Below are 22,270 nucleotides of genomic sequence, written 5' to 3'. Positions count from 1 at the left end.
GTGTAAGTAATTTAGTTGAGTATTTTGATATGTACCATGTTTAGAGAAATAATAAACCTTTTGTTTAATGATAAAAAAGTTGTCTGATATCGCTAATCCAATGCACCGCTTAGAAACATTCGAGCCTAATCACGCGGGGAATTAATGTTAAGAAACGGGAAGTTTAAGGAATTAATGTTGAGTAACAAGAAATAGTGTCACGACTGCAATAGTTACACTTTCAGATATTTGAGTTCTTTTTCTGTTTATGTATAAAATATCCTAAACTAAATATCCCAAAGGGCGCAGTTAAAATACAAATACAAGGGATACTACGGGGAGCAATAACTCAGATATTAGTAGATTTGGTGATGTCTTGAAAGTAGAAGTTAGAAGAATATAGACGAAGGCAATTTGTAAGACAAATAAAATCGTAAGATAAGTTAGGGACATAACAGTGTAATTTTTTCTTTGTATAATTTCTTCCGTGTGCAATTTCGTCCTCGTGTAATTTTTGCAGCGCAATTTTATCCCATGTAATTTTGTCCTGACACGCCCTTTTCCAGGCTTACTAAACTTATACAATCCTTGTTTAGTAGATTTTGTAAAAGCATATGACATGATTTTTCAACTAAAATCTGACCCTGTTTGGCCTGAACTCAGCTTGTTCTTCAATTTCTCTTCTACATTTTTTTTAACCTCTTGGAATCTTATTTGGAACACCTGGATGGTATACCAGCTCGAGTTTTACTTGAAGCAGTGTGAGAATTGTCAGTACCCTTCATATTGTTTTATTCCAAGCCTCAACTCTGGGTTAGTCCTGAATGGGTGAAAAGAGGGGAAAATAATTCCATTGCATAAAGGGTGTACCAAGACTGATGCAGCAAATTACTAACTGATCAGCATATCAGGAGTTGTTGTCAAAGTATTAGAGAAGTTAGTCAAGAGCAAAATACAGGAATGGTAGACAGAAATGGTATACTGTATGGGGGGGGGGCATGGTTTTGTGAAAGGTAAATTATGCCTCAGTAACTTGCTCACATTTTATAATACAGTGACAGCTGAGTTGGATAAAGGTAATGGGTTTACAGTCATATTGCTGGACTTGGCAAAGGCCTTTGACAGGATACCACATGGAATTCTAATCAGTAAACTACAGCACATGGGGATGGATAGGAGGGTGGTTGGTGGAAGAATATCACAGAGTAGAGTCTAAAAGAAGTCCTGTGACTAGTGGTGTGCCGCTACTGCTTGATATGTTCATTAACAACATAGAAAAGGATCTGAGAGAATCCTTTTCTGAAGGATTTGCATCATCAATTATTTGCTGATGATACAAAGCTGGTAGAGCAATAGTTAATACAGATGATGTCAAAATTTTGTAGGATGATTTGGATAGATTGGCAGACTGGGTAAAGAAGAATGGATGTCAGTTTAATGTGGCAAAGTGTAAGGTTATACATTTTGGAATGAAAAGATTTTCAGCAGTATACTACATTGGTGGAGCTATACTCCAGGAAATTGACGAAGCCAGAGACTTGAGAGTGTTAGTGGATTTGTTTACAATTCAAATTTCAAAATGGGGGGGGGGGGGGTACATAGCAAAAGTGGTTAAAGCAGCTCATCAGATCACTTGGTTACTGAATGATACTTGAACGAGCAGACAAGCAGGTTATTGTTCCTCTTTAACCAGCCTTCATAAGGCCCCACCTTGACTACTGCTTGCAGATCCGGGCGCCAGGGGTTCTTGGTGATGGGGAGGAAGTGAAGAGAATCCAGAGGCGAGTGACCAAGATGGTAGCAGGTCTACGGAATGAACCTTATCAAAACAGGTTGAAGATTTATGGGTTACAAAAACTGGTTGATAGGCAGAAAAGGGAGTGATATGATTACGACATTCAAATTACTGAGGGCTTTTTACAAGATTAATTCAGAGGAAATTTTTCAGAAGAGGTGTGGTGGTGGGAGAACTAGGGGCCATTCATGGAAACTGAGTAAGAGTGTAGTTAGTAAGAGTGTCAGAACTAAGTTTTTTGCTTGGCAAGTGGTAAATGAGAGGAATAGGTTGCTGGAGTCTGTTGTGGGTGCCATGACCACGAATGAGTTCAAAGCAAAGTATGATAGATACTGCGCAAATGATGAATAGTTCTTGACATGATGTTTAGGGCCTCCATCGATGAGTCTAAGGACTCCTTGGAGTTGCCCATAATAATAATAATAATAATAATGTGGTCTCAATACTGAAAACTTCCCACAAAAACTTACATTTGCAAAAAAAATTCTGTTTAAATATTTAAGATGAATATACCTGAAGTTTCTGTATTCTTGTTTGCAACTTTTCTGTATGGCATATATTCAAAGCTTCTTTTAATAATTCTAATGCTTCTTTCAAATTTCCTTCTTTTGCTAATTCTTTTCCCTTTTTTTGCAGAAAAATAAATTTAGACCTTTGCTCTGAACTTAATTCATCAGCATCACTAGACGACATGACAGAACTCTATTTTGGAAAAATATTTTTAAGTAATAATCATTTATTAATTATTGAACAAGTGGCTAAACTCCATTACTAAATTAAAATAAGAAGATAAAAAAATTACAATCTTAATGAAATTAAAATTCATGAAATGACCTCTTGCATAATTTGCATTCCTTAAAGTAGAAGGTAAAAAAACAAAGTTCCTTCTAAGTTAAAATTTTTTTTTTTAATTAGACCATAATAAATAGTAAACATTCAACATAACTGTTGTTGAACAGATTATTATTCATTTGATGAACAATGAAATGCTATGGTAGTGGCAGGCATACAAAATTGAATGTTTTGTATTTTTGAACTGCACTCTTTTCCATTTAAGGAGTACATACACAATGTCTAACATACATCAATATGTATTACCTTTGTAATTTTTCCTTTGTACACATACTGACCACTGAATTAGAAACATTTATGCAGATGTACGTAAACAACACTTATGCAGCGTATATGCAAAATATTGGTCACATGCATCACATGTTCTATGCAATCATTTAAGAATACTGCTGGTCAGTAATCGTCAATAATGCTGATCACAACTGGGAAAAACAAGGGATCATTTGGAAATCAATAAAGGGCTTATTGTGGATGCCTGTCTGCAGCCACAATTTGAAAATAGCATTGGTTTCTCAAAAGGTGAGATATCCCAGATGTTTATTCAGTGGAAAAATAATCCACATTGCTTGTCTAAGAGGCATAACTGTGGTCCTAAGAGAGTCAGTCAGAAACGAGATTGTCATCATCTGAGAAGGCTTGCATGAACTTGAATTTCCCCATGTGCAGCAATTGACGAAGCATTTAATGAAGACTCTTCCTGACCAATATCTCACTGAACTATAGACTAAAGATCCCAGGCCTAATTCTCGTGTCTTATAGCTGCCATCCCAAGAATGGCCTGGCAACCTACATCTGGCCTGGCCTCAAGGACTTAACCCAATGTGTACCTGATGCAGTATACTCCATAGGTATTAAAGTTCATAATACCACCATCTTCAATGTCTACAAACCTCCATCGCAATCCTGGCCTGATCAGATGGACCGGCCACCACCTCACCCTGCCATGTATGTTGATGACTTCAACTCTCATTACACCATGTGGGGCTATTCCTCTAACAACTGGGACGGCAATAATCTTGTTAACTGGATGGATACACATAACATGTATTTGGTTTAGATGCCAAGCAGGAAGGCACTCTCCACTCAGCAAGCTGGAACAGAACCTACACCCCAGATCTGTGCATAGTTTCTAAAGACTCTGAAGACCATCATCTGCCACCAACAAGAACTATCCTCAACAGATTCCCTAATAGTCAGCATTGCCCTGCTCTAATAGAAATAGGCACATCAATCCCAGTCATCAAAGAAACGCCAAACGCTAGATGGAATTTTCACAGATCCAACTGGAATGCATTTGAGAAACAAATCAAGTGAACCATTACAGCAATTCCATCCACTCCTAACTGCTATCCCAGATTTGTTAAACTAATCAAAACTGCAGCCAAAGCCTCTATTCCTAGAAGCTACAGAAAACAATACATCCCATGTTGGAGTAGGAAAACTGATGAACTTTTAGCCAAATATAAAGAGACTGAAGACCCAACTGTTGCTAAGGGGCTCAGCAACACTGGATAAAAACAGAAAGGAAAGATGGATCACCATCCATGAACATGATTTCACCACATCTAGACAGAAAAGCTGGTCATTTCTGAGAAAATTAGGTGGGGCAGAATCAACATCACACAAAACAACAGAGATAACTCATGATCAAATGGCTAATCGTTTACTGAAAACCTCCAAGATATGTCCCAGCTCTATCAGGAAAATTACTGTGCAACCTTCCATCAGACAAATCCTGAAGACCGGCCCCGAGCTTCCTGAACTTGTACACCCAGTATCTCGGGAAGAGGTACAGGAAGCCTTAAAACTCACCTAGAATGGCAAGGCTACAGGAGTGGGTGGTATCCTCCCTGAGTTTCTAAAACATCTCGGTCAATGAGCTCAAATATGGCTGGCTGGCTGCCCTTTTCTCAAAAATTATAATGACTGAGAAACTACCAGATCTGTTGCAGGAAGCCAAAATAATTTCCGTGCCCAAACCAAGGAAAGATCCAAATGATGTCAAAAATCTACAGCCTATCTCCTTGCTTTGCTCCACAATTAAGCTCTTTGAAAGAATTCTCCTTAAAAGAATTTCACACCACTCGGCGAAAGAGCACTCCCCGACTGAGCAAACTGGCTTCTGGCCGGGAAGAAGTTGTTGTGACCAGGTCCTGGCCTTGACAACACAGATTGATGCAGGCTTCCAGAAGAAACTTAAATCCAGAGCCACTTTCTCTGACCTAACATCAGCTTATGATACAGTCTGGATCAGGGGCCTCCTCTTAAAGTTAGGAAATATTATAAGCTGCAAAAAAATTTTCCAACATTTTGAATCCACTCTCTCCAACAGAAAGATCCGGGTCCATATAGGTGGAAAAAAAAAAAAAAGAGCAGGCCCAGATTCCTTCACAAGAGTCTTCCACAGGGCTCTGTGTTAGCCCCCACTTTTCTCTTTAAAAATCTACATGTATGACTTACCACATACCAGCTCAAGCAAGTATATGTATGCCGATGATCTAACAATCCTACATCAATCTACCTCCTTTGCCAACCTGAAATCAACCTTGAACACAGACCTGAACATCCTGGAAGAGTACTTCAAGCAGTGGTACTTGAAGTCAAATCCAACAAAAACTGTGTCCACAGTATTTCACCTGAACAATGCAGAGGCAAATTGACACCTCAACCTTTCTTTCTGTAGAAATATAGAAGAACACGAGCCTCACCCAAAATACCTTGGTGTGAGCCTGGACAGAAGCTTAATCTATAAAAGGCACATCACCAACCTGTCCAACAAAATTAAAACGAGAAACAATATCATTTCCAGGCTTGCTGGAACAATCTAGGGTTGTGGTGCAGAAGTCCTAAGGCAGTGATGGCGAACCTATGACATGCGTGTCAGCACTGACACACTTGAGGGTTTCAGGTGACACACCTTGGATGTTGAAAAATATTGGTATTCTGATGAAGAAATTGCGATAAATCGTCTAAGATCGGTCTCAGTTAAGGCGAAGGTAGGTTTGGGTTCTTTGAAAGAATTATATTTTATAGTTAGCCTATTTCTATTTTATTTTGCAGTTAGCTTATTTCTACTTTATTTTGTAACAAGTCTATAAACAACGAGCGTTTTAAGTTTATATTTTCTTTCTTAATCATTATAATTTCTGCATAGTCATATGATATTATAAAAACTTATAAACATTATTATCAATATTATACGATACAAACTTATAAATATGTGCTTTATATATTATAAACTTAAAGTTTTCATTTGATGTCTGTGTGATATTCGTTCATGCATGCATTCCAAGTCTCTCGACTGAGTAATACAAGTTCTAAACATATTTAAAACCACTTTAACAGAAAATATAATTCGCAGCATTAAATATTGAATTTATCTGAGTAAATAATGAAAACATTTTTATAGTTGCAATAAATTCAGTGAATTTTGTTAAATAATGCAAATAGTAACAACTTACGATGACGTTGCAACAAAACCTACTAAATAGCTGCTATTTAGTAGCATCATAGAGTAAAACGTAACAAGGTTTCTACGAACGTACTGGTAATAAATCTGGCAACCCTGCTGAAAGAAGAAGCAGTGGTAGTCTCGCATGGTTTGACACTTAAGTAATTTGAGTTGCTGGTGTATAATTCATTTCCAGTAATTGTTAGTTCTTATTAATTATTACTGCTTAATTACCGTTGTATATAATTGTGCTCTTTTTTAATTTGTGAACCCTTTTGCAATGGCAGCTAGCACTAATAAAAAACTAAAATTATCACAGAAAGGAAGTGGAAGAAATTTCCAAGATGCCTGGACTGAACAATATGGTGTTATTGATAGAGGCGATAAGGTTCTCTGTAAATTGCATGGCGAGCTATCTGTGAGTAGAATTTGGAATGTAAGAAGACATTTTGAAACTAAGCACAAATGGCTCCTAGAAAAAACTTTTGAAGAAAGAATATTATTATTATTATTCCTGACACCTCCAAGGAGTCCGAAGACTCATCGCGGGAGGACACCTACAACTGTCTCAACCACTACACCGAACCTCTACTATGAATTATCTCAATCAATGCCATCCACCACCCACCTCCAGCACCACAACCAGTGTTTTTTGTCTGTAAATTGCATGTGTTCTGAAGGGCTGATTTGTCTGTATGCGGGATGAAAAACTTGAGTTTCCAGGAGAAAAAAACCCTGCCACCTCCGTATGAGATCGGCTAACTCGCCTTCGAAAATCGTCCAGATAAAGATTCCTCCTGTCACGACGAGAATCGAACTTAGGCCTATTCCAATCGAAGGGCGCAATGTACCATCGTTCTTTCAATTGCGCTACGGAGGCACTATGAATACATATCGCAACACCTAAAACTGGCAGAATCACAATCTTGTCATCCCTCAAAACAGGCAAACTGGCCAAGTAAAGTGAACACTGCTACCCCACCAACCATTTTAATTAAATTTGTTTCAGGACCTTCAAATTTAGTAGCCACAAGTTACAGTATTTCACATACTATTGTTGAACATGGGAAACCACTTAGTGTTGGTGATTATATTAAAGAAGCTTTCGTAAGGTGTGCACCATTTTTATTTGAGGACATTCATAATAAGGAAGCTATTGTAAAGCGCACGAAAGAGTTACCATTAATTAGGAATACTATTAAACACAGAGTTGTATCAATGAATGCTAGTATAGAAAATCAAATACAACAAGACTTGAACTCGGCCATTGTTTTTCCATTTGTCTCGACGAAACTACAGATATTACGTCATCAGCTCGATTGGCTATTATTGCAAAGTATGTTCATGGTGATTCTAAGCACGAGGAATTGGTAAAGTTAAAAAATTTACCTCAAAACATGACAGGTAAAGACATATGCGACTGTTGTTAAAGTGTTCTGTGAGAAACGGATAGATTTATCGAAAATATTTTCGATTACAACTGATGGCGCACCTAATATGGTTGGCCGTAATGTTGGTTTTATCAAAGAATTTACAGAACATGTTGGTCATCAACTGGTTTGTTTCCACTGTATTATACATCAGGAGACACTGTGTGCGAAATCAGGCTTAAAGGATTTGGATGATGTGATGAGAATTGTGACAAAGGTAACTAATTTTATTGCTGCCAGGGCTTTAAACAAACAAGAATTTAATTGACTTTTAAGCGAAGTTGAATCAGTGTACAATGGTCTATTAATATTAATGTACAATAATATTCGATGGCTGAGTCGCGGCCAAGTACTTGAACAGTTTGTTGAATGTTTAAATGAAATGAAATTACATTTAAATACGAAGGGCATGGAGCACGAATTTTCCCAGTTGAACGATTCTGCTTGGCTCAGTAAGCTGATGTTTTTCACAGATTTTTCGCTGCACCTGAATGAACTTAATATACAATTGCAAGGTTTCAGAAAATCTGTCGATGTTATGTTTGTCACAATCAAGAGCTTTGAGAATAAACTCAAAATATTTCAGCATGATTTAGAAAGTAACAATTTTAAATATTTCCCAAAAGTGAAAAATTGTTTTAATGAAACCAGCCCCAAAAATCGTGAACAACATATCAACCAATTTACTGAAGTTCTAAAGTCAGTAACTGAGCAGTTTTCTTCTAGATTTAAGCAATTTCGAATGTTGGAACAAACAATCCAATTCATAAAGCATACTGATGAAACAGAATTCATGTATCTTAAATTAGATGACTTTGAGTGGTTGGATTTAAAAGATCTAGAAATGCTAGCCGACTTCCAGTGTAATCCTATCTGGAAAAGAAAGTTTATTGCTCTTAGAAATGAATTAGAAGAACTTGAGCAGGAATGTCTGCATGATACCGCGTGTAAAAATTCAGACTGTGAAATTCTAAGCGTGTGGAATAGCCTTCCCAAAAACTTTCATGCTCTTAAAATCTTGGCTAAAGCTCTTCTAACAATTTTCGCTTCTACGTACTCTTGTGAAACTCTGTTTTTTGCCTTAAATAATATCAAATCGAAAGGGAGAAATAGATTGAGCAAGGTTTTAAGCGTTGCCTGTGTAGCATTAAAATGTACACACTATAGCCCTTCTATAAAGAAACTTTCTACCATATGTTAGAAAGTTGCTTTATAGAAGGACTATAGTGTGTACTCAGCAACAATTTGATATTGATATAAAATCTATGAATTCATATTATTTCAGTTTATTAAATTAATTGTATAATATGAATTCATAGATTTTATATCAATGTCCTATTAAATAAATAGCCTAATATGATATGTATAAGTCACCATCTATGATTATGTAGTTTAATTTATAATGCAAGTGGCACATCCACAACGTCAATATTTAAAAAAAAAGGTTTGTTTGACATACCTGGAGTAAAAAGGTTTGCCATCACTGTCCTAAGGTCATCTGCACTACCTTGCATTCTCTGTAGCAGAATACTGTGCCCCTGTCTGGGAAAGAGGTGCACACACTAACATTATAGACACCCAGCTAAATTCCACCATGCACACTATTAGTGGGACAGTGAGAAGCACCTCTCTCTCTCTCTCCTGGCTGCCTGTCCTATCTAACATTGCTCCACCAAACATACTGAGAAGACAAGCGTCGATTAAAGAATTTAATAAAGTTACGAGCAACTCACTCCTGCCCCTGCGCCAGACTCTCATAAATCCACCTAGTCTTCGCCTAAAATCTAGAAAGCCTTTCTCGTCCATGGATGAACTCTCTTCAGCTGCCCTACCATCAACACCTGATATGTGGAGAGAATACTGGTCCAACAATCTTCCAACAAATGGCTTCCTGGTAGAAGATCCCTGTGCCTCCACAGCCTGGTTTTACTCTTACTAGGAAGTTTTGGTCATCCATCAACAGGATCAGAACTAACCAGGGCAGATGTGGCTACCTACTAAATAAATGGAGGCTGTTAGACCACCCTTATTGTGATTGTTCTCCTGTGGCCCAGTCATTCACATTACTCATATTGTGAACGACTGTCCAAGATAACAATTTCATGGTGGTGGCCTTCAGGTCATCCACAAGGTGACTGATGAGGCCCTGGATTGGCTTTCCAGATTGGACATTGACCTGTAGATGTTTTGTATTCCTTTTGCCATAAGAATAAATAAATAAATTTAATGAAGACTTCCTGACCCATACCTCACTGAACTATGCACAAGGAATTGAAGAGGATAAGTTCTGAGTCGCATGCTTATATAGAAACCTATATTTCTGTGAAGAACTGGAAAGTTTGTCTACAGTGGTGCCAGGAACATCGACTGAACACTGGGGAAAAAAGTCATGTGGCCCAACGAGTCCCAGCAAACCTTGTTCTGTACCCATGATAGACAGAATTTGACAGTACATAAAGCAATGAACCCAACTTGCCTTGTAAACACAACAAGGTTCTGGAGGTGTCATGGTGTGGGACATGTTCTGTTGATACAAAATGGGTCCCCTGATATTGCTAGAAGGTTGGGTATATACTCCAAGGAATATCTGAACATTGTTGCCGATCAAGTCTATCCTGCAATGTTGACTTTTTATCCAGCAGCTGACATTTGTTTCATAGACAACAATGCTACTGTCCATCACACAAGAATTGTCCAGCAGTGGAACAGTGACTTCCACCATCTTTCCTGGCTACCGAACAGCCTGGATCTGAACCCCATGTTGTGTTTACGTGTGCTGTAATTTGGGATAAGATTGTCCAATGTGGTATTAAATAAGTTTCGAATTCAGTGGCCAGTATGTGTAGTTGAACCCTTGAACCATCTGTAGACAAAACCAGGGAGAGAGAGAGAGAGAGATCAGCAAGTGGGCTGGCCTGGAGAACTCTAACCTGGGGGGAGGGGACAGCAATTTTTGTAAAAGAATAATATTACATTACGTTTATAAGTTCTCAAATTTATTTCAGTTTCAACCAATTCATTTAGCCATAATAACTTAAAACTTCCTGCAGCTTAACTTTCTTTACATCATCACGATTTTCTTGCACCAATCTTTGTAGCGTGTGCTTTGACATCTTGGTGGGATCAAACATAAAACTTATATACTAATCTAACTGGTATGTTAATACTACAATAACAAAACACTAGTTGATGAATCGTCTTTGATGGTGAGTGAGAGACTGAGACTTGTGCATGGGTGTACTGATGTGCAATTAATACACCCATCACACATCCATGTTGAGAATCATCCAGAGGGTATGCTGACCACAAACCTGTTTATTGGAGGACTAAAATGAAAAAATACAAAGTGCAGTCTGTAGAGGATGGCTACCAGATTATACAATCCTTAACCTATGTATGATATTCAATCTACAACAGTCCTTCATGAGATTCACATGAAAAAAGTATCTCCTAATCCAGAAACCACATTTTTTTAATTTTAGAAAAATTATGGACTCGACAACTTAATATTTCTATTTCTAACAAAAATGTTAGAAATAGAAATATTTGGAGTATACATATATGTATGTGTGTACTCAAGATGATGACCGAAGGTGATATGAAGGTCGAAATGTCGGGAAATTAAAACAATTATTTCTAACATGGTTGTTAGAAATATTAGAGCCCATAGTTTTTCTAAAATGAATGTTGCTCACAGTGTGACACTAAAGGAAAGAAAATGAATCACATTTATACAGAATAGCCCAGATGTATCTCATCAAAACATGATACTTGAAGAATGGCATTATCAAGAAATTAGCATATTGGTTAATAAATAAACTTATTTACTTGCTATCCTATATTTTGCCAAAGTCAAATTGGCATCATCAGGGAAAAATACACTTGTATTAGACACATGCATACTTCTGTAACAAAGATGAAGAAACCAGACAGATACGGGAGACTGTATCTCTTTTATGCCACCTACTGGCTTCAGTTGGGAGTTCTTGGTCAAAGGGCTGACTATCTGTGGATGGGGGAGGGGGGGGTGCATGGTGTTAAAATTCTTTGTAGTTGGAGGTTGGTGTAACCATTGGCCAAAAAAAAGTGTTTATGTGGGTGAGCTCTGTGTCCAGTGCACTCTGGTGTAACTAGAGCTGTCCCTAAGTTTGCCACCCCTCTCAATGCACACCAAAAATACTACAAAAAGTCAAAACGACATAAAGGGAAATAAATTAAAACACTTTTATTTTTGAAGTAAAACCTTTAATTCCAACATTCTAAAATGTTATTTTTCTTGTTTTTCCGTTAGCAAAATCGTCAATGACATTGTAGAAATCTATTTCATCACTCAGTTGCTATTCTATAGACAGTATGGCAAGATTTCTTAAACGCAAAGTGCCGACCAGGGTGGATCACCCACCCCCCCAGCTACGCCACTGAGTGCACTGTTATCTGAGCAAATTAATTCTGCCCAGTTTTTATAGTCCCAAATTGATGAAGGGGGGGGGGGGGATGTGACTGCTGATGGATGTATTTACCTGTGTGTGTGGGTGGGTGGGTTTTCTGTAGACTGTGAAGGTCAGGGATCTATTTGGTTGTCTTGTAATTAGGATGTCTAGGAAGGGCAACCTATTTTTACTTTCTTTTTTTGTATTGAATTGTATCCTTGGATGTTAGCTGTTCAAATGGGAAAGGATAGTGTGTAAGGTGTCCCGGCCATGTGGCCAAATTGCAAACATCATCATCCACATAACATAGCAAAATAGTGGGTTTAAGGGGGGATTTAGGATATTCTTTTCGACTGTCTCCATGAAACAGTTAGCCCAGAGGGGAGCCCATAGCTGCACCCTCGATTTGTTTGTAGAATTTTCCTTGCCAAACAAAATAGCCTGAGTTCAGAATGAACTGAAAAAAAGGATGAGATATCAGGAGGAAATTCTGCTTGGATAAGTGCCAAAGTGTCTTTGAGTGAGACATTTGTGAATAAGGATGAGACATTAAAACTGACTATTAAGTCAGTGAGGTCTTGTATACTGGATTTAAAACAGGCTGATTGATATGTGACGAGATATTGCCAATAGTAGAGATTATTATTATTACGTGACACCTCCAGGGAGTCCAAAGATATCGAGGAAAGATTATAACTCTCTGTCTCCACCAACTACAGCAAACCTCATCATCTACACCAATGCCATCTACTGAACACCATCATCACCATTAGTATTTTCGCAGACAATCACAAACATCCGTGCCCATGGAAGGATTCGAACCCGCAGCCTTTCGGCTGGAGAGCAGATACAATAACCTCTTGCCAACAGGGCCGGCTAAATGTTTAGCTAATTTGTAGGTGGGTGAGTCTATACCATCTACAATTGGGCATAAAGGTACATCATCTTTATGGATTTTTGTTAGTCCATAAATAGAAGGGGGAGGAGGGTGGAATTGTAAGGTTTTGATTATATGTGCCGGCCAGAAAGTAACATTTTGTTAGTAGTCTATGGATGGTTGTAATCTGTGTCTGGATATGATCATAATTTTGAATCTCGTAGACAGGCTTATATGTTGGTTATGCATTATTAAAACACTTAAGGAATAGAACAACGTAGTTAAGGATATAAATTAAATTAAACTTTAATAGATATTTTCCGATATTTCGGCAACGTCACGTTGCCATTTTCTAAAGGAACTTACAAAAAAGTTACGTGCACGTAGGCACTACAACACAGAAACTGGGAATGAAGAGATGAAGCTGTTGTTCTCCTAAAAGTCCTGATGGTGCCCTCTAGCGGGCTAAGTAGGTGTTCTTGGCCGTTGGGCTGAATTTACATCTGCAGACCTTCAGCCCAACGGCCAAGAACACATACTTAGCCCGCTAGAGGGCACCATCAGGACTGTTAGGAGAACAATAGCTTCATCTCTTCATTCCCAGTTTCTGTGTTGTAGTGCCTACGTGCATGTAACATTTTTGTAAGTTCCTTTAGAAAATGGCAACGTGACGTTGCTGAAATATCGGAAAATATTTATTAAAGTTTAATTTAATTTATATCCTTAACTACGTTGTTCTATTCCTTAAGTGTTTTAATAATTAATTTTGAAGGCAGTAGGTGGATCAGTCTTTTAGAAGGGTGGTTATTTTTTTTAATATAATCTGTATGGTTTAAAATAACAGTAGCATTGCCTTTGTCTGCTGTTGGATTACTATTTTTTTTTTTGTTGTTGTTATTTCTTAGATGTAGAAGTGCTTAAAAAAACTTTGTTGAGCAGTTGCTAGCAGGAGGTTTTTGCTTGTGATAGCACGTTAGCAACTTCAAGTCTACTATTCATCATTTAGCATTACTTATCTTGATATGATATTCTCATTTCTAATTTTACGTGCAACTTTGATAAGGTTAACTATTAATTTTTCAGGAAATAATGTATACTAGAATATTTATTATAAAAGACTAATTAATACTTACCTATATTTTGGCAATGTTACATTGCCATCATCAAGGATCAGAAAAAAAACTGATACGTGAATGCAGGCACTAACACTAGGCAAATGAAACTGAAGAAAGGCAACAGAAGTCAGAACTAGAGTCCTAGAAGGTGCCTCCTAGTGGGCTAAATTGGGTAGCTATTGGGCTGACGATCTTAAAATGTAGCTTCCCAAATTTGGGGCGTCTCATGCACCAAATTTGATATTTGCACAAATTTGGCAGCCTCATTTGCCCAGTGTTAGTGCCTGCATGCACATATCATTGTTTTTTTGTGATCCCTGATGATGACAATGTAACATTGCCAAAATACAGGAATGCATTAATTAAAGTCTTTTATAATGGATATTCTAGCATACGTTATTTCTAAAAATTGATAGTTTGAGTAACCAACGTATGTCTATCTACAAGAATTTGATAAGATTAGTTATAGGAAGAGGCTGAAGAAATGTAAATTGCAAACACACTACTTGGAAAGAAGTCAATACACCCTCATGGACAAGATGCATCATGCCATATAATGAGTCGTGTGTTTGTAGCTGGTATAAATTGGAGAAATGTGGTACTCCTAAATCAGTCCAACTGTGTCCGGGTAAAATGGCTGCGAGAAGAGAACTGATGGAGTTTGAAAGAGGCATTGTGATGGGATGCCATGTTTCAAGCTTATCTGTTCGGCAAATTGTTGACAAACTGGACCAACCCAGCTAAGCAAATAGTGAGACCATACATAATGAGATGGAAGAGGAGGGAGTCAACTGCAAGTGCTACCTGCAGTGGGTGCTACGAAGAATAATATGTGAAAACTGTCGGTCATCAGCCAACATGCTGAATGCAGAGCTTCAGGCAGTGACCTGAACATGAATCCACACAAAAACATTCAGAACCAAGGGTCAAAAAAACATGGGTTTCCATGGTAGGATTGCAATATGCAAGCCCCACATTACACAAACCAACATGCTGTATTGTCTTCAGTGGTGCAAACAGCACACAAAAACATTCAGAACCAAGGGTCAAAAAAACATGGGTTTCCATGATAGGATTGCAATATGCAAGCCCCACATTACACAAACCAACATGCTGTATTGTCTTCAGTGGTGCAAACAGCATGTGTAGTGTTTGAATGTGAAAGCTTGGAAAGCTGTGTTATGGAGCAACAAATCACACTACCCTCTACTGAGCAGATGAACAGGTGTGGATGTGGCAGGTGCCCATTGAACGTCTCTTACCAGAATGCATAACCCCAACTATGAAATTCAAAGGTGGTGGTGTGATGGTATGGTCCTGTTTTTTCCTGGTTTTCCTGCTTTGGACCTCTGTTTGTGGTACAATGAACATTCAACTTCAAAAGGTATCTGATCATTCTGGACAATGCAATGCTTACTACTTTGTGGCATAAGAAATTTAATTTTTATTATGCGACACCTCCAGGTAGTCTAAAGACTCATCGAGGGAGAGTGTGCCAACAGCATCAAACATATATTGGAGTTTTTAAAGAAAATTCTATATAATTTTTGCTAAATGTGCAAGCCTAAAAGTTACTTCATAAAAAGATAGTATGTTATGGTTGTCATCAGCAAAACTATGGATAAGATTTGAGGTTAGTTATAGACCCTTTATGAATAGAAGAAAGAGCATGTACAAGGATATAGTCTCTATGGTGTTCTAGTATTGGTGGAGAAATCTGAAGAAAGGAAAAAATTCACCATGACAAAAGAATTGGCAGGCCAGTTGAAAAGGTTTCTTACAAAGCTACATGGAAGAAATAAAATTCTACATAACATTTGCTACATGTATAAGCTGTAAAGTTACTCTACAATGTCAAGTGTATATGTCCCATTAAAAGTATTAATACTACTTTTTAATTTGGCAAACCTTGCAATGTCCATATAGCCCAAGTTACCAAATCTTCCATAATCAGTGGCTTAAACACCCAACTCCTTGCTATAATTCAGTGGGTGAAGACAACCTTGTCAATCACTGCCATCAAAACACAGTCTTAGCTTATTTCACAGAAGAAAGACTGCACTTTACCTTTCCTCACCTTCAACAATAATCCGATTTTCAAATAAAATCAGAAATCTTTCTTGGACTGACTCAAACCTCTCAAGCTCTCCTGGCATAAAGCACATTATAGCCATAGCTTCCACTGCATCCAAAAAAACTAGGTGTGATTTTCCACTCAAGACTGTTTCTCAACTGTACAACTCTTAGCACCATACAAATCCACTCTACTTTAGAATATTGTTCTTGCATATGGGGTGGTACACCAAAAAAATCTCTAAAAATACTTGATGAGAGCAATTTGGTAATTGGTGATCTTTCTCCTACAAACTCACTCCAGCCACTATCTTACAGATGCACCATTTCTGCCATCTATTCCAGGTATTTTCATGGGCACTTCTTGGCAAATAACATTTCTCCATCACGAAGGTTATTTTCTTGATTATAAATTAGTAAATAATAATATTTTTTGGTTTACCGATCAAGTGTTGATCAATTTTATTAACTGAACCAACTAGCTTCGCCACACTTATCTGTTGGCATCTTCAGGGCTTACATAGAGGTTTAAACAATCTTACAATTATGCGTAACTGCAAACTGACAAGAATAACTGTAAAAAACTGACTAGAATAATTACAAATAAAATAGTATCGAACATGAGTGAAACACATATCGCGTGTACAAGATCGGCTAGCTGTTGCTGAGGAACTTTCTGTAGTTTGTATTAAAGTTCATTTCTTCCGTTTTTAAGGTTCTGATTAGGGTTTTCAATATCTCTGGGAGTATTAGGCCTTGATTTCTGTTGAGGTTGACAGTAGAACGGGCGACTGTGGCTGCCTCTTTGAAAATTCTTGAATGGTAATCTTCCTCTATGTAAGGGGAACAGCTTTTGTCCCACTCGATGACATGGTTAGTTGTAGAGAAATGAGACGATAGGCCTATAAGATCTATCAACAATTAACAGGCTTGGCAATGGGGAGCCCACTCTCACCTTCATGTGCTGACCTCTTTATGGAAGACTTAGAAAACAAAATCTTATCGCAAATTTTTCCTAAACCTAAAATTTGGTTTAGATATGTGGACGATATCTTCATCGTATGGAACAATAACAAAGATGACATATATGATTTTCTCAAAAAGATCAATGCCTTCCATCATTCTATTAAATTCACTCTGGAACTTGAAAGAGAAAAACAACTACCATTTTTAGACATCTTAATCAAAAAACAAATTGACGGCAGTATAAATCTATTGGTGTACAGAAAACCGACCAATACAGGTCGCTTCCTACATTTCAACTCCTCCCACCACATCTCACATAAACTCAGCATTGTACACATGTTAAAGAAAAGAGCGATTCGCATCACAACGGACAACAAAACCCTTCAAGATGAGTTAAAATTTATTTCCAACAATTTGTACTTGAACGGATAACCAAGAAGACTAAGTCAATAACCTTTTCTCTGAACCACCACAAAGAGAACAAGAAGATATTCAATATATAAAAACGATTGCAATTCCATTTGTAAGTGGCATCTCCAACAAACTCGCCAATCTCCTCAAACAACATAAAATAAGAGTAACATTCAAACCAATAGAATCTATTAGTAAACTACTAAGATCTCCAAAAGACAACCATCCTTTCTACAAATATGCTGGAGTTTATAATATTCCATGCTCATGTGGCTCTAGTTACATCGGACAGACTTCGAGAAGCCTCGAAATCAGGAAAAAGGAGCACATTGGCTATGTCAAAAACAACAGACAGGACATTTCTGGCCTATCGTCTCATTTCTCTACAACTAACCATGTCATCGAGTGGGACAAAAGCTGTTCCCCTTACATAGAGGAAGATTACCATTCAAGAATTTTCAAAGAGGCAGCCACAGTCGCCCGTTCTACTGTCAACCTCAACAGAAATCAAGGCCTAATACTCCTAGAGATATGGAAAACCCTAATCAGAACCTTAAAAACGGAAGAAATGAACTTTAATACAAACTACAGAAAGTTCCTCAGCAACAGCTAGCTGATCTTGTACATGCGATACGTGTTTCACTCACGTTCGTTACTATTTTATTTGTAATTATTCTAGTCAGTTTTTTACAGTTATTCTTGTCAGTTTGCAGTTATGCATAATTGTGAGATTGTTTAAACCTCTATGTAAGCCCTGAAGATGCCAACAGATAAGTGTGGCGAAACTAGTTGGTTCAGTTAATAAAACTGATCAACACTTGATCGGTAAACCAAAAAATATTATTTATCATTTCTCCACTTTCTCCCAAATCCATAAACACATAAGCAACTGCTGGTAAACATTCACTCACTGTCCATTTCCAAACACAAACTAACTTCTCAGATTTTTTCATATCTCGTATCTCCTACCTATATGCTATGGAACAGTCTTCCGCAAGGACTTTCAGTTGTTCAAAAAAAAAAAACATAACAGGTTCCTTATTTCTACTTGACCAATTGCCCACATATGGCTGATGTGCTGTATGTCTTACAATTTCTCATGTGTGAGACTAAAAAAAAATATATGGCTGAAATGAGTGCAAGAGAATTTATCAATTAGCTGAGCTGTTCTCCACTACTGGAGTGTACAAGGAATTTAAAGTTTCTAATAAGCCATCAGTACAGTTAGGTGGATTTGAGATTTGTACAAAGTTGGTAGTTGAACATGGAAAAAAAGCATAAAGTAGTATCTTGAGCAGGAAAGGATGCCAAGTTTTCAGGATCTGAGAAAATTAGGAGCATGATATATTTCTGACAGACAGCCTATTATTAGTAAATGTCAATCCAAGACGAAAAACTTATCTGACATTCTGTGTACGGTGGAACCTCGGTTGTCGAATGACTCTAGTCTTGAACAAATTGGTTCCCAAACATATTTTCCGAACAGAATCTTGGTTCCCAAACAGGCAAACCAGCAACCACGAGCTCTATGGGCTGAGATATACGGTGGGAGAGCGTTGTTACGCCACAGCCTCTGCTCAGTGCAGACACCTGCTCGAATTTGCAGTGCCTTTTCTCGATTTTCTTTGCGTTTTGTTGTTTTTTTATAAATTAGCATTAAATAAGCCACCATGGGGCCGAAGAAGGATAGTGAAGCAGCAAAGCAAAAAGAAAAGTTGTTAGAACCACAATAGAGGTGAAAAAAGAAATCTTATTCAAATATGAAAATGGCCTTCGTGTCCCGAATGTTGCTATGCAGTTTGGTATGCCGAAATCAACAATCTGTACAATACTCAAAAATAAAGAGGGCGATCAAGGGAGCTGATGTTGCAAAAGGAGTGAACGTTCGTACTAAACAAAGATCACAGATGATCGAAAAAGTGGAAAAATTGTTGCTGATTTGGATAAACGAGAAACAGTTAGCTGGTGATAGTGTTTCTGAGGCTGTAATTTGTGAAAAAGCAAGGCAATTACATGATGACCTGTTAAAGAAAAACTCTGGTACAAGTGGTGATAACTATTGTGTTCAAAGCTAGTAGAGGGTGGTTCGAGAAATTTAAGAGAAGTGGCATACATAGTGTAGTTGGGCATGGGGATTCTGTGAGTTCGAACCAAGAAGCTGCTGAGAAATATGTGCAAGAATTTAGTGACTATGTAAAGGCAGAGGGTTTTCTTCCCCAACAAGTTCAACTGTGATGAAACTGGCCTATTTTGGAAAAAAATTATCAAGGAGGACCTACATCACTCAGGAGGAAAAAGCATTGTCAGGACACAAGACAATGAAGGACAGGCTGACTCTTTTGCGATGTGGAAAGGCAAGTGGGGACTTCAAAGTCAAGCCATTGCTTGTGTACCACTCTGAGAATCCGAGGATGTTTAAGAAAAATAATGTGATGAAAAGTAAATTGTCTGTTATGTGGAGGGCTAATAATAAGGTTTGAGTAACCAGGCAATTTTTTATTGAGTGGATCCATGAAGTCTTTGTCCCAAGTGTGAGAAAATACAGTCAAGAAAAGAAAAAAAAATTGCAATAAAATGCCTTCTTGTGATGGACAATGCTCTTGCTCACCCTCCAGGCTTGGAGGAAGAGTTGGTGGAGGAGTTTGATTTTATCACAGTGAAGTTCCTGCCCCCTAGCATGACTCCTCTAATCCAGCCCATGGACCAGCAGGTCATTTCGAACTTTAAACTCTACACCAAAGCATTGTTTCCAAGGTGTTTTGAAGTGACCTCTGACACAGAATTCACTTTAACATCCTCCATTGCTTAAGTATCCTTGACAAAGCCTGGGTGAAAGTAACTTACAGGACAATGAACTCAGCCTGGAGAAAATTGTGGTCAGACTATGTAGCAGACAGAAACATTGAGGCTGAGAATGTTGCTGTTGTCGATGATATTTGTCTCTGGGCAAAAGCATGGGCTTGAAAGTTGACAATGATGATGTGGAGGACCACAGGAATGAGCTCACCACGGAAGAACTGGAACACCTTCAGAAGGAGCAGCAAAAGACGGTGGTGGAGAAAATGTCTTCAGAGACAGAGGAAGGATGTTCCTAATTCTTTGATCAACAAAATGAGTGCGAAATGGGGGGGGAAAGATGCAAAGTTTTGTGTAAAGATATCACCCTGACAAAGCTATACCAAACCACATCATAAACCTTTTCAATGGCAATGCCATGTCTCACTTCAGAAACATTTTAAAACGCAGGCTAAAACAAATTTTATTGGACAGGTTTCTAGTGAGACAGAGGCCCAGTGTGTCTCAAGGAAAGTCGAGTGGTGCCAAGAGACAGAAAGAGAGAGAAAAAAAAAAACTCCACAAAGACAGTTACCTGATGTTTTTATAGAAGGGGACTCCCCTTCCTCACCACCTTCACCATCAACATACAGATAAAATGAAGTTAAATTTTCTTCTATATTTTATATATTTATTGTGTTTATTCTTTTTGTGTAAGATTTTATGCATTTCACTGTTTTGTATACAATTTTATGCATGAAATATTGTTATAAAGGTTTAAATAAGCAATCATCTGGGTTTGGAAATGGATTAATCCATTGTACATTAATTCTTATGGGAAAATTGTTTCAGTTTTCAAATCGGTTTCCGAAGAGCCTTTAGAAATGAATTATGTTCGACAACAACCGAGGTTCCACTGTATTATTAAAAGGTAAGAAGGGAAATGGGTGGAATTAGCTGTGTTCTCCTACCAGGATCTTGGCTGACTAACCATCAGTCATGCTTGTAGCATGTTGAGCACAGTCAAGCCTGGAATGGATTTCCATGGTGGGCTGGCAACCTACGACACGGTCAAAAACCCTGATGGAACTGATATAGATGGCAGTGCCAATATTCAGTGAAGTCCAGAGGGCCATACCCAGGAAGTCTTAGTATCATGCCACCACGTGGACCCCCCGGGAAACATGGTGTCGTAATAAGCCATGGAAAAGTTGATACTAAGCAAAGGGCTGGCAGAAAGCTATAAAGTGCATCTCCAAAGACGTTATGTGGCCAGCATGGGAGATGTTAGGACTGCAATGACATCTGCTGTTTCATCATGGGCGGAAGAATTCATATATCAACGGCAATGCGAAACAACTGGCAGGTGGAAGATTCTGAATACAGATCAATGGCTGACAGAGTGAGCCAAGTTAGCTGGCTATTGCAGACGTGGAAGAGATCGATGCCTTACCACATTACTATCCTCTATCCTATAGTCGACCATGGAGAAACGGAAATATTTTGCAAGCTATGCTTTGGAAGTTGGAACCTTTGCAACATCCCAAGCTGTAAATAGTTACAGGGAAGAAGACTGAAACTGTGATTAAAACGAGCGCTGCAAGTGCATTCTATGATGATGTCAACTTAAATCCGAAAGGAAGGTTGGAATCTGATATTCCTTGTTTGAAAACAAGAAACAGAGTCTTGAAAATTGGAACTTGGAACGTGAGAACATTATATAAATTAGGGAATTTTGACAACCTTATACAGGAAATAAAAAGAATTAAAGTTGATGTGATGGGAATTAATGAAACAAGATGGCCTAACATGGGAAAACTAGAGAAAGATGGATTTACATTTGTATATTCTGGTGGAGAAAAGCATGAATATGGAGTGGGTTTCATGATTAAGAAAGACATCTTTGAATGTGTAATGGGGCTGTAGCCCATAAACGAAAGAATAATACTTATTAAATTATCCACAAAGCCTTTTAACATCATAATTATCAGAAGACAGAATAGAGACTGAAAGGGTGCATGGTGGCCATGGAGTGGTAATGATGAACCAGGAAGGAGAGAGGGTTGTGGACTTTGCAGTAGTGTTTGATCTGGCAATTGTGAACTCGTTTTTCTAC

At 38.0% G+C, this 22,270-nt stretch overlaps 1 protein-coding gene across 4 annotated transcripts in view; it reads right to left on the bottom strand.

The window, feature by feature from the left end:
* Positions 1 to 22,270, bottom strand: part of LOC150095706 (DNA excision repair protein ERCC-6-like) — a 269,923-nt gene that overhangs the window by 239,700 nt on the left and 7,953 nt on the right. For all 4 annotated transcript variants that reach the window (XM_090409872.1, XM_090409870.1, XM_090409874.1 and 1 more), the window contains exon 2: positions 2,288 to 2,476. In XM_090409872.1, the coding sequence (XP_090265998.1) occupies positions 2,288 to 2,467 (180 nt within the window). In that variant the 5' untranslated portion in view covers positions 2,468 to 2,476. The remainder of the gene's footprint in view (positions 1 to 2,287; positions 2,477 to 22,270) is intronic.

The sequence above is a fragment of the Typopeltis vanoorti genome, chromosome 20 (genome assembly GCF_054136105.1).
Source record: "Typopeltis vanoorti isolate ZY-2024b chromosome 20, IOZ_Tvanoo_1.0, whole genome shotgun sequence".
Taxonomy (NCBI): Eukaryota; Metazoa; Arthropoda; class Arachnida; order Uropygi; family Thelyphonidae; genus Typopeltis; species Typopeltis vanoorti.
This window is presented reverse-complemented; position numbering and strand designations above follow the sequence as displayed.